Source organism: Zingiber officinale, chromosome 2A (genome assembly GCF_018446385.1).
Source record: "Zingiber officinale cultivar Zhangliang chromosome 2A, Zo_v1.1, whole genome shotgun sequence".
NCBI lineage: Eukaryota > Viridiplantae > Streptophyta > Magnoliopsida > Zingiberales > Zingiberaceae > Zingiber > Zingiber officinale.
In genome coordinates this window covers 151,660,231-151,673,249 of record NC_055988.1, presented here as the reverse complement: position 1 = coordinate 151,673,249, position 13,019 = coordinate 151,660,231, and the positions used below count along the sequence as shown (strand labels likewise).

Below are 13,019 nucleotides of genomic sequence, written 5' to 3'. Positions count from 1 at the left end.
CTAGATTTCTCGTGTGGACCCAAGAAAGCTGAATCGATCTATCGATCGATTGAGGCTTTTCCAGTGAGAGCATAGAGGCACTCTGAATCGATCGATCGATCGATTCAAATCTCTCCAATTGATTGATAAATCGATTGGGATATGACCGTTACATAAGTAGAGAGTGATGGATGATTGTGATTGCATGGATGTGACGTGGCAATCGATTGAGAGTAAGCCCAATCGTTTGGGAGCCCTAAAAGCATTAAGTATAAAGCCGTGGCGAGCTTTCTTCTCCATAGAGTTTTTCCGCTCGAGCCTTCTTCAAGCACGTGATCTTCTCCGACACTCTCCGCCAATTCTTGGAAGTTCTTGGGGACAAGTGTTGTTGTACTTCCAATGTTCAAAGGTGATCTACATCAACAAGGTCAAGCAAGAAGAGGGTTTTACTTTGCATTCTTGTATTTTCTTCTTGCGTGTGTTGTATCTTGTTGTGTGAGTGTTGTATGAGCCTTCAATAATAATCGAGAAGGAGTATTTTTCATAATGAAGAGTGTGTCGTGTGTAGATCCTTGGATTAATAACCTCTTCTTGAGGTGAATGCCAAGTAAATCCTTGTGTTAGTGTTGTAAGTATTGCTTCAAGTTCTATCTGTTGTAAATCATCATCATGAAGCAAGCAAATGAAGTACAACGAGCTATTCACCCCCCTCTAGCTACAAATTGACCCTAACCACTAACAAGTTTTGTAGAGTTGGACTTAGCCCTGATCGGTTGACTAAACGGCTGGATCAGTCGACCGAATCCTAGTACAGAAGGATCAAATTTCCAGAGATCAAACCGACTTCGATCGAGGGATCGGTCAACCAAACCTCAAGATCGGTTGACTGAACCGAGGATAGATAGAGACTCAGTCGAGCCGGGTTGATCGGATCAAATAAGGTGAAGATCATCAGCTGATCAGTTGATCAAACGGCGGGATCGGTTGATCTAACGAAGGCTCATCCAAAGAGACTGCATCTAGACGGAAGGTTGGGTGGATTTGGCAAGTTCGGTCGACCGAACTTGGGGATCGGTCGATCGATCCGGATTGAGTCAAACTTGATTCCAGGATCTGGATCAGGTTTGAAGAAGCTATAATAAGGGGTCTCAGCCAGCTACTTCGAACATCATCATTCACAACAATCTTCTAAGTTGCGTGCTACGATGAAACGACTCAACAACGCTCAACATCTATCCCGACAATCAACGAACCAATTCCTAATCATTTATTGTTGGTATAATACGTTTTTAAGTTCAGCACTTGTACTTATATATTTGTAAAGAATTTCAGATCTATAGTGATTGCCCAATGTAAGCGATCAAAGATCGCTGGCCTTGGAGTAGGAGTCGTCACAGGCTCCGAACAAACTAAAAGAAACCTATTAGCAATTGTATTTGTTTCTTTTCTTTATTCCGTTGCGTTATTCTGAGTTTTCCTAAATGAACGAATTAGCCTGAAGGGTTACAAGAATCTAATATAAGCCTGAAGGGTTACACAGATATAAATTGGGCAAATGACCTTGATGATAGAAAATTCATATTTGGTTATACTTTCTTGCTAAATGGTGGTCTCATCTCATGGAACAATAAGAAACAAGCTTGTATAACATTATCGATAATAGAAGCTGAGTATGTGGCTTGCTCAACTGTTGTGCAATAAGCTGTCAGGTTAAGAAGGTTCCTGAAATATCTGAAGATTGCTGAGGATAGTGAGAGTCATATTATATTGTACTATGACAATTAAGCTGTTATAGCATTTTCTAAGGATCTCAAATATCACAACAAGAGCAAGCACATAACTATTAAGTATTATTTTATAAGAGATATTATTGATAAGAAAAATATAATTTTTTAGTATATCTCTACATGTGTTATGCTTGTAGATCATTTTCCTAAGTCATTGATTAAAGAGTCATTTTAAGAATACATGAAGTCTTTGAGACTCTGTAGAATGTAACATATTGTAAAGATAATCAGATATGTGAAATATCATGATATATTGAGTGTATATGCATTGTTATATTTGGATAAAATCTCGGTGAGTATGTTGGCGGATTGAGATTGGTTCACTCATATGGACAATTATCTCTATTTGTTAAGTATAAATAGAGGTAAGAGCAATACTTATGGGGCATCTAATAAAGCTGTGAATGGAAACATACCTATATGTTGATGTCGTATTAATAGTTGTATCAAGATGAGATCATTTATGACTTGATAATGATTGAAGTAAATGCAGTTATTATTTATTGAATCTGCTAGACACTAGATTTGAATTCATGAGTTAAATTGAAGATTAGATATTGGGAATGTTTAGATCAAAATCAATATGATGTTAAAATTAAGATAAATATACACTCTTTATTAGTAAAGAGAAAAATATCGTAGCATGTAATTCATACCTCATATGTTATAGTGACAATAAGGATAATAGGAGAATGAATATTTGCTTCTCTACTATGTGAGATTCTTAATATTATAAGATAATTTTGATTCTACACCGAGTGATTATTTAGCTGTCTACTTGAAGTTTTAATCAGAGTCTGCTACTTTAACATATATCTTATTGATTATGGATGATTCAGTTTATAAAATATAACTAAGAAAGCGACTGATCAAAATGAATGCATTATAATTAAAAAGGAAAATTAAAATATATTTACATTTATGACACTTATTCACTAGTTAACTAATTATATATATATATATATATATATATATATAAAGAAGGATTTACACTTACTTAAGTTGTTTACATATCCCCTATAATTTTATAAGAATATCTTGAATTACCATTAGTAAAAATGGTTTTAAAAAAATAAAAACTCTCCTCCTCTCCCCTTAGTTTAACGGTCGGAATTATTTTTACTCGTTCTCTCTAAATTTTAAATCACAGTAATATAAACAAACTATTACATATTTGAAAAAAAATATATTTTTGTATTCTACCGAACCAAACAATGAAACTTTAAAATAATCAAATCATGTACATCCCAATCGAGGGATAGATTTATGAATTGATTACTTTAGTATATCAATCGATTGAGAATTATTTTATGAGCTTAAATCTAAATCCTAAAATTTTGATTCATGCTAAAAAAAGTACTATTCTGAAGATATTAAATCAAATTGATGTTTGAGAGCATGAATATTATTAGAAAAACTAAACGAGCATATAAAACCTGATTCCATGTCATTCCGAGCTCTCTAATGAATTTTTATAGAATCATTTTCAATCGATTGATACATTGTAGCAATTGATTAACAAATCTACCAATCGTTTGGAAATAGTAAGTGTTGTGTCCAAAGGATGTCCACATATCTCCACAATGACATGATATTGTCCACTTTGGGCTTAGGCCCTCATGACTTTGCTCTTGGGCTCTCCCCAAAAGGTCTCATGCCAATATAAATATCCTACATCCTTTTAATCCCATGATCTTTACCAAAATTTTTCAATGTGAGACTTTGATTGAACCCCAATAATCCTCCCCTTAAACAAATGACCATAATTACTCTCATGGTCTGGGCCTCCCCGCGAGATATGGTCACCCTGACCTGCTCTCGACCTCCCCGCAAGCATCCGCACCAGGTCACCTTGACCTACTCTGGGCCTCCCCAAGAGCATTCAGTCACCTTGACTTGCTTCAGGTCTCCCCGCGAGCATCCGGTCACCCTGACCTACTTGTCTCCCCGCGAGCATCTGATCACCCTGACATGCTCCAGACCTCTCCGCAAGTATATAGTCATCCTGACCTACTTCAGGCCTCCCCGCAAGTATTCGGTCACCCTAACCTGCTTCGGAGCCTTCCCGTGAGCATTCAGTCACTTTGACCTACTCTGGGCCTCTTCGCAAGCATCCGATCATTCTGACCTACTCCAGGCCTCCCCACGAGCATTCAGTCATCTTGACCTGCCTCGGGCCTCCCTGCGAGCATCTGGTCACCCTGACATACTCGCCTCCCCGTAAATATTCGGTCACCTTAACCTGCTCCGGGCTCCCCGTAAGCATCCAGTCATCCTGACTTGCTCCGGGTCTCCCCGTGAATATCCGGTCACCCTGACTTATTTCGGGGCCTTTTCCATAAGCATCTGGTCATCCTGACCTGCTCCAGGTCTCCCTGCAAGCATTCGGTCAACCTAACTTACCCCGGGCCTACCCTTAATTTCGTTCAAGGTCACCCCGCATTGCATCTGGTCTGGACCATAACTCTGATACCATTTGTTGTGCCCAGAGGATGTCCACATATCTCCACAATTGCATGATATTATTTACTTTGGGTCTAGACCCTCATGACTTTGTTCTTAGGCTCTCCTCAAAAGGTCTTATGCCAATAGAGATATCTTACATCCTTTTAACCCTATGATCTTTATCAAATCTTTCCAATGTAGGGCTTTGATTGAATCCCAACAGTAAGAATGGCAAAATGGATATGAGGTACATGATTTGATAATTTTAAAATTTGGGTACTTGATTTGGGTATTTCAAAACTTTCCAAAATCGATTGAGGGACATAGAAAGTTTTGAATGACATGAAACTAGGTCCTGTATGTTCATCTAGTTCTTCAGATTATATTTATGCCCTCAAACATCAATTTGACCCACTATATTGAGAGTAGTGATTTTTTGAATACGAATTAGATTTTTCAAACACATTCATGTTAAAAAAATCACTGGTCTCAATATATTATATGAAATTGATGTTTGAGAGCATGAATATAATTAGGAGAACTAGACGAGTACATAGAACCTGATTCCATATTATTTCGAGCTCTCTAGGTCCATCAGCCGATTTTCATCGAAATTTGTTAAAAGTGACTTATCAACGTAGAGAGCCTAGAATGACATGAAATCATGTTTTATATGTTCATTTATTTCTTTTAATTATATTCATACCCTTAAATATCAATTTGACATACTATAATAAGAGTAGTGATTTTTTAAATATGAATGTGTTCGAAAAATCTGATTTATGTTTAAAAAATCACTACTTTTAATTAGTTAAATTATTGTTAAATTATTGTTTGATGACATGAATAAAAATCAAGAAAACTAGAATAATACATAGAACCTGATTTCATGTCATTCCAAACTCTCTAGGTGCATCAATCAATTTTTAACGAAACTGGTTAAAATCGACTAATAGACTTAGAGAGCTCGGAATGACATGAAACTCTATCCTATGTGTTTGTTTAGTTCTCTTAATTATATATTCATACCTTCAATTGTCAATTTTTTACGTCATGTTGAGAGCAATAATTTTTTTTAAATATGAATATGTTTAAAAAATTTGATCCATGTTTAAAAAATATATTATTTTCAATATATTGTGTCAAATTAATATTTGAGTACATATATATAATCAAGAGAACTAGACAAATACATAGGATTTGGTTACATGTTAAACTGATGGACCTAAAGAGCTCGAAATGACATAAAAATCGAATATGTTTATTTAGTTCTCCTGAATATATTCATGCTCTCAAATATCAATTTAACAAACTATATTGAGAGTAATAATTTTTTTAATACACAAATTGAATTTTTTTAATCGATTGTCATGGTACTCATCGATTTGAGGGATACGCGATTTGGTAAATTTAAAACTTAGGTATATAATTTAGATATTTCAGAACTTCATCTATATGGTTTGATAATTTATCGAAAAAACCTAAACCGTTGGGCCCGACACTCTGCCGGGCCAATTATGATTCCAGCCGGACAATGTCAACGAGTACTCATGGTGAAAGGCGAATACACTCGCCCCCAGCGTCCCCGTCAATCTGTCCCATGACCAACACGGAGGAGGTAAATCACAGACGACTATTAGTCTTTGGAATATTGACTAGCCCATAAGGGAGGTATTTATCTCGATTTTACTGAGATTTGAATCCCAGATCTCATGATGATAACATCTTATATACTAATTATTAGACCATCCCGAAGGGTACTCAGCCCAACAACCAGGTGAACAGGTACCTGATCCAATTGATCCAATTACGGCCCGAGCCGGATCCAGTTCGGACCGGCCCGGGTCTTTGGTGGCCATTTCTTCGTCCAACGAGTGAACAAGTTCGTCAGCGGGTGAATATGTTGACTTGTTCGAGAAGTACCTCTCCTCGTTACTAAACCCTCTCTTCTTTGGCTTCCGCGTCGTCGACCGCGGCGACGAACGCGAGAGAGAAGGCGGCGGCGGATCTCCCTCGTGCGTCGTATCCGGTAGGTTTCATTTCCCGATTTCTCCCCCTTTTTCACACGATTTCTACGGGTGGAAGAAACGAAGAGATTCAATTTTGATCATTGTATCTCATTCGCCTCTTCTTTTGGGTTCAATTACGATCTGCTTCCCTAGCTGGCTGTCGTTGCACGAGTAGTGGGAAAGTTTTACTTTTGATATAAGTTCCATCCTTTGGCTGAAGGTTATTAGGTAAGGTGAAGCAATCACAGCCAATCGTGCATCACGAATTGGCAATGAATGACATTTTTTTTTGCAGAAGTTTGAAGAGGATGAACACAGTTTTTTTTTTGTGGCACCATGTTGAGAGTGGAATAAGCCGTCTTTCTTCTGCTGGATCGACGAGTTTGGCGGAAAAGATGGAAATTTTACTGTTTAATTTGTTGGCTTAGTGGGATGTTACGTAGTATTAGCTTATGGTATGGATGGATTTTCATTTTTCCATGTTACCATTGGAATTTAAGACTTAGATTTGAGCTAAATTCATGAAACTTGTTGTAGATGATACCAACATGAAAATTTTAGGTTATAAAGGAACCAAACTCTATATAGACAGTTTGCGGTGAGTATTTGGTTGAACCAGAACTTGGTGACATTTATTTGGGATTACCAAACAAGTTTGAACATTTTCTAGGCTCAATTTATTATTGTACTAAAAGTGGAAATAGGCAAGCTTGCCTGATGAAGCTCAAGCTCGTGAATAGTTGATGAATACTTTTTACAAACAAATAAATTTATGGTTTCTAGGATCATTTAACTATATGATTTTATATATTTATGCAAAAAGGTCATATGCTGACCTAAGCGCCCTACATGGCTAACCCCACAACTATATGTAGAGAGGTTTTATGATTTTATATAGCATATATACTTGAGTGTTTTTTGGTAACATTAGCGATGTTATTCACTCACATGTTGGTTTTTAAAATATACTGTTATAAGTATGCATTATAAACCAAAATATATCCAGTTAGCGCTTTTTGGGTGAATTGACTGATTCAAACATGTGCGATTAGGACTCCCTAAATTTTTTGTTTCAGTTCAATAAAATATTCAAGTCTGATATGAGCATTATTGCATTAGTGTATATTATTTAGATTCATAAGCAAGCTGATAAACAGTCTCCAACCTTGTAAATTTGCCTAAAAGAGGTCTGTTCTGTACATGTTTGATAAGTTTGTTCAAGAGCTGAAGTTTCATTTGAGCTTGATTTCTATCTCAACTATAAGCATGAGATCAGAACTCGTTGAGCTTGATAATAGCTTGATTTTTACAAGTTTTGGTAAATGTATTTGTGCTTTTTTATTTTTATTGCTAATGTACTTTATGAAGCATTTGATGTGGTATTGTATTTATAGACCTTATTCTATGATGAGTTGCAAGACTAGAAACACTGTGATGTTCAATGGACCGCCATTTTTCTTTTATGATAGTATGAAAAATTCTTTTGATCTCAAAAGCAATTCAGATCTATTTTGCTTAGATCTTTTTTTTTTCTTTTATAAAAAGAAAATGTGAAGCAGTGCCCCCCTAGAGCCGGTCCCAGTTTTTTTTTTTTCTTTTATGGTAGTATGAAAAATTGCTCTTTATGTTTCAGTGTTATTTTCTTTATTGTATTTTTAGCCAAAGACTGACAGTGCATTGTGCTTCTTCCATGTTAACGTTCAGGGAGCTTGAATTCAAAATGGCTAAGTCAAGTACAAGCGATGCCCAAGCTCTCTTTCGTTCTCTGCGTTCAGCTTATGCTGCCACACCGACCAATCTTAAGGTACTTTTTTTATTCTCTTGTGGACATGTACAATTACATGCTTATAATAAAACCAACTTGATTTTCTTTTTTTGGAGTCTACAAATTGATCTCTATCTAAATTTTTGTTCCGTAGATTATTGATCTTTATGTGGTTTATGCAATCACTACAGCAGTAATTCAGGTATGAGAAAACCTTTTTTTTCTTCTTTTGGGCAATTCTTTTCGACACAAATGCTCAGTGATAAAAACAGCATGTTTGAGTTTTGACTGCCAGCAAAGTTTTAAAAGTCGGTTTCAAGCGGTCATCGCTTTGCATATCGCATATGCGGTATGTGGTAGCATATGCGATTGACATTAAAATATTAATCGATCAAAAGCAACCAATTTCTCAATCAAAATTGCGTAGTATGCTAGAATGTTAGCCTAAAACATCAGCAATAACAGAGTGTTGTGAACATTGAATCTCGTCTTCACTTGCTTCCCGAACTTAATCACCAAGGATTGTTCCTACCTGTTTTTTTCTTCCAGTTTTCGGTTATAAGAGCTTGTGTTGGGGAAATTCAATAAGATCGATTTCTAGTGTGTATCTTAGCGTTCAACTAATGCACCAGGTGGTGTACATGGGAATAGTTGGATCATTCCCCTTCAACTCTTTCCTGGCCGGCGTTCTGTCCTGCGTAGGGACTGCAGTACTTGCAGGTACACAACCAACGAACTTTTTCCCGTTTTGATCATCAACCTTATCATGTTTCACTGTGCAGTTTGTCTCCGAATCCAAGTCAACAAAGAGAACAAGGAGTTCAAGGTATCCATCCCCTAATTCTTTCGAATCATTGAGTAAACTAAGCACTTGATCTCTGCGTCGCGTCTGAATCACTACAAGAATTTGGTTTGCAGGATCTACCACCCGAACGGGCTTTCGCTGATTTCGTTCTTTGCAACTTGGTGCTCCACCTCGTGGTAATCAACTTTCTTGGTTAGGGTGTTCTTCATGGTGTCAATCTTCGCGATCTTTTCAATAATCTTAACTTTTGTAAGTTTGGCTTCACAAAATTTACATCAAACTCAGTTTTGGACTTCGTTTTTCCCTTGCTTTGGGTTATCGCTTGATGAGAATCATGTAATTGCAGACTCTTTCCCTTTCCATTGCAATGACATTTTTGATAGTATTATGAAAATTTAACTAAAAATTGCTATGAACTAACGGTTCTAGATTGCATGAATCGATTGTAAACCTAAAGTACATTCGAAGAAAAAGGAAGATGCTAAATCATCAAAGTTGAAACACTTGGCCATAAATTCTACGACTTTGAATCCACAGATATCTATGGGGTTTTATTGTTCTTTCCATATGCGGCCCGTCACTCGTAGCTTCAGCTCTTGCTGGCTACCGCCAGAGAAGAAGAGAGCCATGTTCCGATGGATGATCAGCCCGTCGTAGCTGTCACGAACTTTCCTGTGATTATCCCTTATGCTCCTGGGAACACCTTGCCATGTGAGTTTTCGGTCATTGCCGCCAACTTCTAAGCTGTAGCCGAACTGCCTCGTTTCACTGTCTTCGCCAAGAAACCTTAGGAATGCCATGTACACAGGAGTCATTCCGAGGAGGAATGGCTCGAAATGAAGGCAGAAATAATGGCCATAGCAACTGAAAACCTGCAGTATGAGAAGCAAAAGATAAAGAAAAACAACTTGAATTCAATTTTATATTAGAGCCTATAACATGCACAACTAAGCCTGACTATCCTTAGTTTGGTTTAAACCTAATTGGACGTCAAACCCTCATAAAACATGATAAACGCATCGAGTTATCATCAAAAACAGAAAACTTACAGTGAGCATCCAAGTTGCATTTTCGACTTCGTTAGGATTTGATTTGACATATCGATGATTGAATGTGCACCCATCATGCATATCCACCTTATGATCATTTTTCAAGTGGGCAACGAGCATTGGAATGTCACCACTGACCAGGCATTCGGAGCCTGCATAAGGGCAATTGTAGGGTCTGAACCTGCAAAGCTGTTCGTGTTTCAATTTGCTATAATATGGATGAATCTCGGAGCAGCCAAGGTTCTGATGTCGGCATGGTAACTCCAACGACTCAGCAACTTTCTCAAGAGCCAGGCATCTGATGTTCCCTAACTCTTGACGACAAGTGGGGCAATGGTTTTGTACTCTCGCTTTGCAGTTCAAACAGAGAGTGTGGCCGTTGGGACACTGCAAGTATGAATGACATACCAGTTAAATTCCATAAGCATGAGAGTAACACCTGCGATAGCATTCGAAAACATAGTACATAGCTTCCCTCCATCTTCAACTACTTCATATTCAGATTGGCAAAAGAAATGAAAATTGAATTTGAAATCTAAGAATTTTGTTCTCATTTGCTAATATCTTCAATCCATTATGTGTAACTGTATTATCATACAGTCTAGGCTATTTGCAAAAAACACAAGTTGAAAGAATCTCTGAAGTTGTGACACAAGGGTAAAACTGTGTCATCTTGATAATCTTCAACTTAATCTTTACTAGGGTTTAACACCAAACCTATCAGCTCATGATATCAGAGCCATCTTTTGACAACAAAAAACGTGATGTATACTTGGTTCTTGTGTTGCATATCTATATATTGGTTAGAATGTCAATTCCAAACAGAAACAACCAAGAAACAAGATAATTCAAGCTGCAAAATGATGAGTTGATATTAAAAAGAAATGTGCAGTTCTATTTCATATTGTTAAAATATAAACAGATGGATATGAATTTTCAGCGTATGAACAATCCTTTATAAGACGACACCAAACACACACATACAAAATGGAATCCACAGATTAGTACCTGATGTATGGGAGGGTACATAGAATTTGTGCACACTGGGCATTCAAGAAGTTCATGCACATTACCGGTTGAAGATAAGCTCGCTTTAACACCAGAACCAGCAGAAGATTTATAAGATGGAACGCGATCATTATCAAAATCCCCGGTGGAGAACTCGCATTCCATTGAATGGGATTCAGGGATATCCATGAACAGGTCGTTCACAAAGCCTGAATTTTTTTAATTTTTTTTTCTGGATTAATTTCATGCAAAAAGGTCATTATGGACTTTAGCTCATTAAATCACACATAAAGAATCACTTTAGATCTTAAATCAGATTAAACAACTTATCCTAATGCTTGATTTGTTAGACAAGAGAATAAATCTTCAATTTTTTTTACTCTTCCTTATCCCCAACAAGCACAACAGAAAGCCAATGGCGTATATTTTCTCCTATGATCTTTTCAATAACAAGTACTCCGAGAATCCAAATCGTGCTCCAAAAACAGAAGATTGTAAACCCCCAAAAAAATCCGAAGCATGCTTGTCAATCTCCAGTTTCTCCCAACTAATGATGCAAAAAGGGTAAGAATCAAGTGTGATGGATCACAGATCTAGGCGCAAAAAAAAGAACAAAAATTCAAACTTTCCGACATCTTAAAATCGGGGGGAGGAGGAAACACAATCTAATTAGCTTTCAAAAACAAAGATAGAGGATGAATTTTCTAGAATAATTGGATAACAGAACGAATAATTGGATAACATAACCGGAGAACCAACAAAGTAAGAGGGGATGCCGAGAAAGTGGAGTAGAGGGAGGCAAAGATCGAACCTCTGGGCCGGAGGAGATTCCGAGAAGCCGGAATTAGCAAGATGCGACGGATCACGAAGGAAATGGTGGAGAGTTGAGGAGGGGAAGCGGCGGCGGAAGAGGGAGAAGGGAGGAAGAGCACCGACGCGGCCGCTGCTTCGCCAAGCAGCGGATTCATCGACGGCTTCTAATTATTAGCGAAGAGGCGAAATTTCATTCTGCCCCCAATAAAAGTTTAACATTCTTTTCACTTAACCTCTCTAGATTTGAAATATTTTATTTTACTCTTTATATTTTAATTTGATGATTTAAAAATATGAGAATATATTTTTTAAAATGATAAAATAAACAAAGCCGAGTTTTCTCAAAATAAATGAGGAGCAAAATGAAATAGAATCGGAAACTTAAATGATATTTTGAAACTACTGGGGGAGAATGGCTGAATTATTTAATTAAGTATTTTCCTGCAATTCTTAATAGTGGACCTGTTGACTTGGAGATTTGATAGTTGAATTGGACCGGGTCTTCGCGTTTCATCTGTAGCTACTAAAATTGGTCGGCCGGTCCGGTCGAGACTTTTGAGTCGATCTCCAATTGGTTTAATGAGAAAGTTGATTTAATTATGCATAAATCAATTTGTATGATTTTTTGTGTGGAAAATAATTCTTAAAATTTAACATATTTTAAAATTATAAGAAATTTGTAGGTTTGGAAAGATTACGCGGTGTAGGATCGTTGCATTAGAAGGGGTGAATAATACTCGTGATTTTCATGTTTGTTTAAAATCAATTGAAGTGTAACGCAGTAGAAAGAAAGAGTAAAAGAAAAATAATTGGCACAGTTAGTTTTACTTGATTTGAAGTATGTGACAACTCCTACTCCAAGGACAATCCACTATTAATTTGAAATATTATAAGAATATTTGAATTACAGTATAGATGCAAATATTTAAAAGTTACCAATAACTACAGAACTGAAGGTTCTTGATTTCGATTGTCGGAGCAGCGTTTGAACATCATCGAGTCATTTCTAGAGCAGCGCGCAGGAAAGAAACTTGTTCGGAATGTTGTTGTTGAGATGTTGGTCGAATCCTCCTTTTCTAGCCCACTTCGGGCTCCTGGAACCTCCCCTGGACACCCCCACAGGACTAACGTTGCATGCTCTCGTCAAAACTCGATTCAGTAAGAGTTATCCATCTTCAGTCACCCGGACTACCCCCAGGTGCCCGGATCGTGACATATATAGGTCCGCCAATTATCGTGCTCCAGCTCGCTGTGAAGATCAATTTTTGGCCGTCCGAGCGCCTGGAGCAACTCCGGCCACCTGGACCGCGAGGGCATCTGGCCAGGCACCCTGCTACTCGCCGAAGGCATCCCGACTCC

General features: G+C 37.4%; 2 protein-coding genes across 4 annotated transcripts; one reads left to right on the top strand and one right to left on the bottom strand.

The window, feature by feature from the left end:
• The first annotated feature begins 6,103 nt into the window (after positions 1-6,103).
• LOC122042731 (dolichyl-diphosphooligosaccharide--protein glycosyltransferase subunit DAD1-like) lies at positions 6,104-9,196 on the top strand. Of its 2 annotated transcripts, none has more exons than XM_042603024.1 (6): positions 6,104-6,240; positions 7,925-8,024; positions 8,140-8,187; positions 8,618-8,705; positions 8,768-8,811; positions 8,904-9,196. In XM_042603024.1, the coding sequence occupies exons 2-6, from the start codon at positions 7,941-7,943 to the stop codon at positions 8,985-8,987; spliced, it is 348 nt and encodes a 115-aa protein (XP_042458958.1). In that variant the 5' UTR covers positions 6,104-6,240; positions 7,925-7,940; the 3' UTR covers positions 8,988-9,196. The 2 variants fall into 2 exon arrangements, with proteins under 2 accessions (XP_042458958.1, XP_042458959.1); XM_042603025.1 differs by having other exon boundaries at positions 8,890-9,196.
• LOC122042729 (E3 ubiquitin-protein ligase SINAT2-like) lies at positions 9,164-11,830 on the bottom strand. Of its 2 annotated transcripts, none has more exons than XM_042603022.1 (4): positions 11,659-11,830; positions 10,848-11,056; positions 9,840-10,226; positions 9,164-9,662 (listed from the first exon to the last, which is right to left on the bottom strand). In XM_042603022.1, exons 1-4 carry the CDS (start codon positions 11,813-11,815, stop codon positions 9,342-9,344), a joined length of 1,074 nt encoding a protein of 357 aa, XP_042458956.1. In that variant the 5' UTR covers positions 11,816-11,830; the 3' UTR covers positions 9,164-9,341. The 2 variants fall into 2 exon arrangements, with proteins under 2 accessions (XP_042458956.1, XP_042458957.1); XM_042603023.1 differs by having other exon boundaries at positions 10,848-11,079; positions 11,659-11,789.
• Between the last annotated feature and the right edge of the window lie 1,189 nt (positions 11,831-13,019).

Excerpts from the sequence above, each read along its gene's own strand:
- LOC122042731 (XM_042603024.1), top strand. The coding sequence starts at position 7,941 with ATGGCTAAGTCAAGTACAAGCGATGCCCAAGCTCTCTTTCGTTCTCTG. Across the intron at positions 8,188-8,617 it reads TCACTACAGCAGTAATTCAG|GTGGTGTACATGGGAATAGT; the intron begins GTATGAGAAAAC and ends CTAATGCACCAG. Across the intron at positions 8,706-8,767 it reads AGGGACTGCAGTACTTGCAG|TTTGTCTCCGAATCCAAGTC; the intron begins GTACACAACCAA and ends TTCACTGTGCAG.
- LOC122042729 (XM_042603022.1), bottom strand. The coding sequence starts at position 11,815 with ATGAATCCGCTGCTTGGCGAAGCAGCGGCCGCGTCGGTGCTCTTCCTC. Across the intron at positions 11,057-11,658 it reads GAATCTCCTCCGGCCCAGAG|GCTTTGTGAACGACCTGTTC; the intron begins GTTCGATCTTTG and ends AAAAAAATTCAG. Across the intron at positions 10,227-10,847 it reads TGTACCCTCCCATACATCAG|TGTCCCAACGGCCACACTCT; the intron begins GTACTAATCTGT and ends TCATACTTGCAG.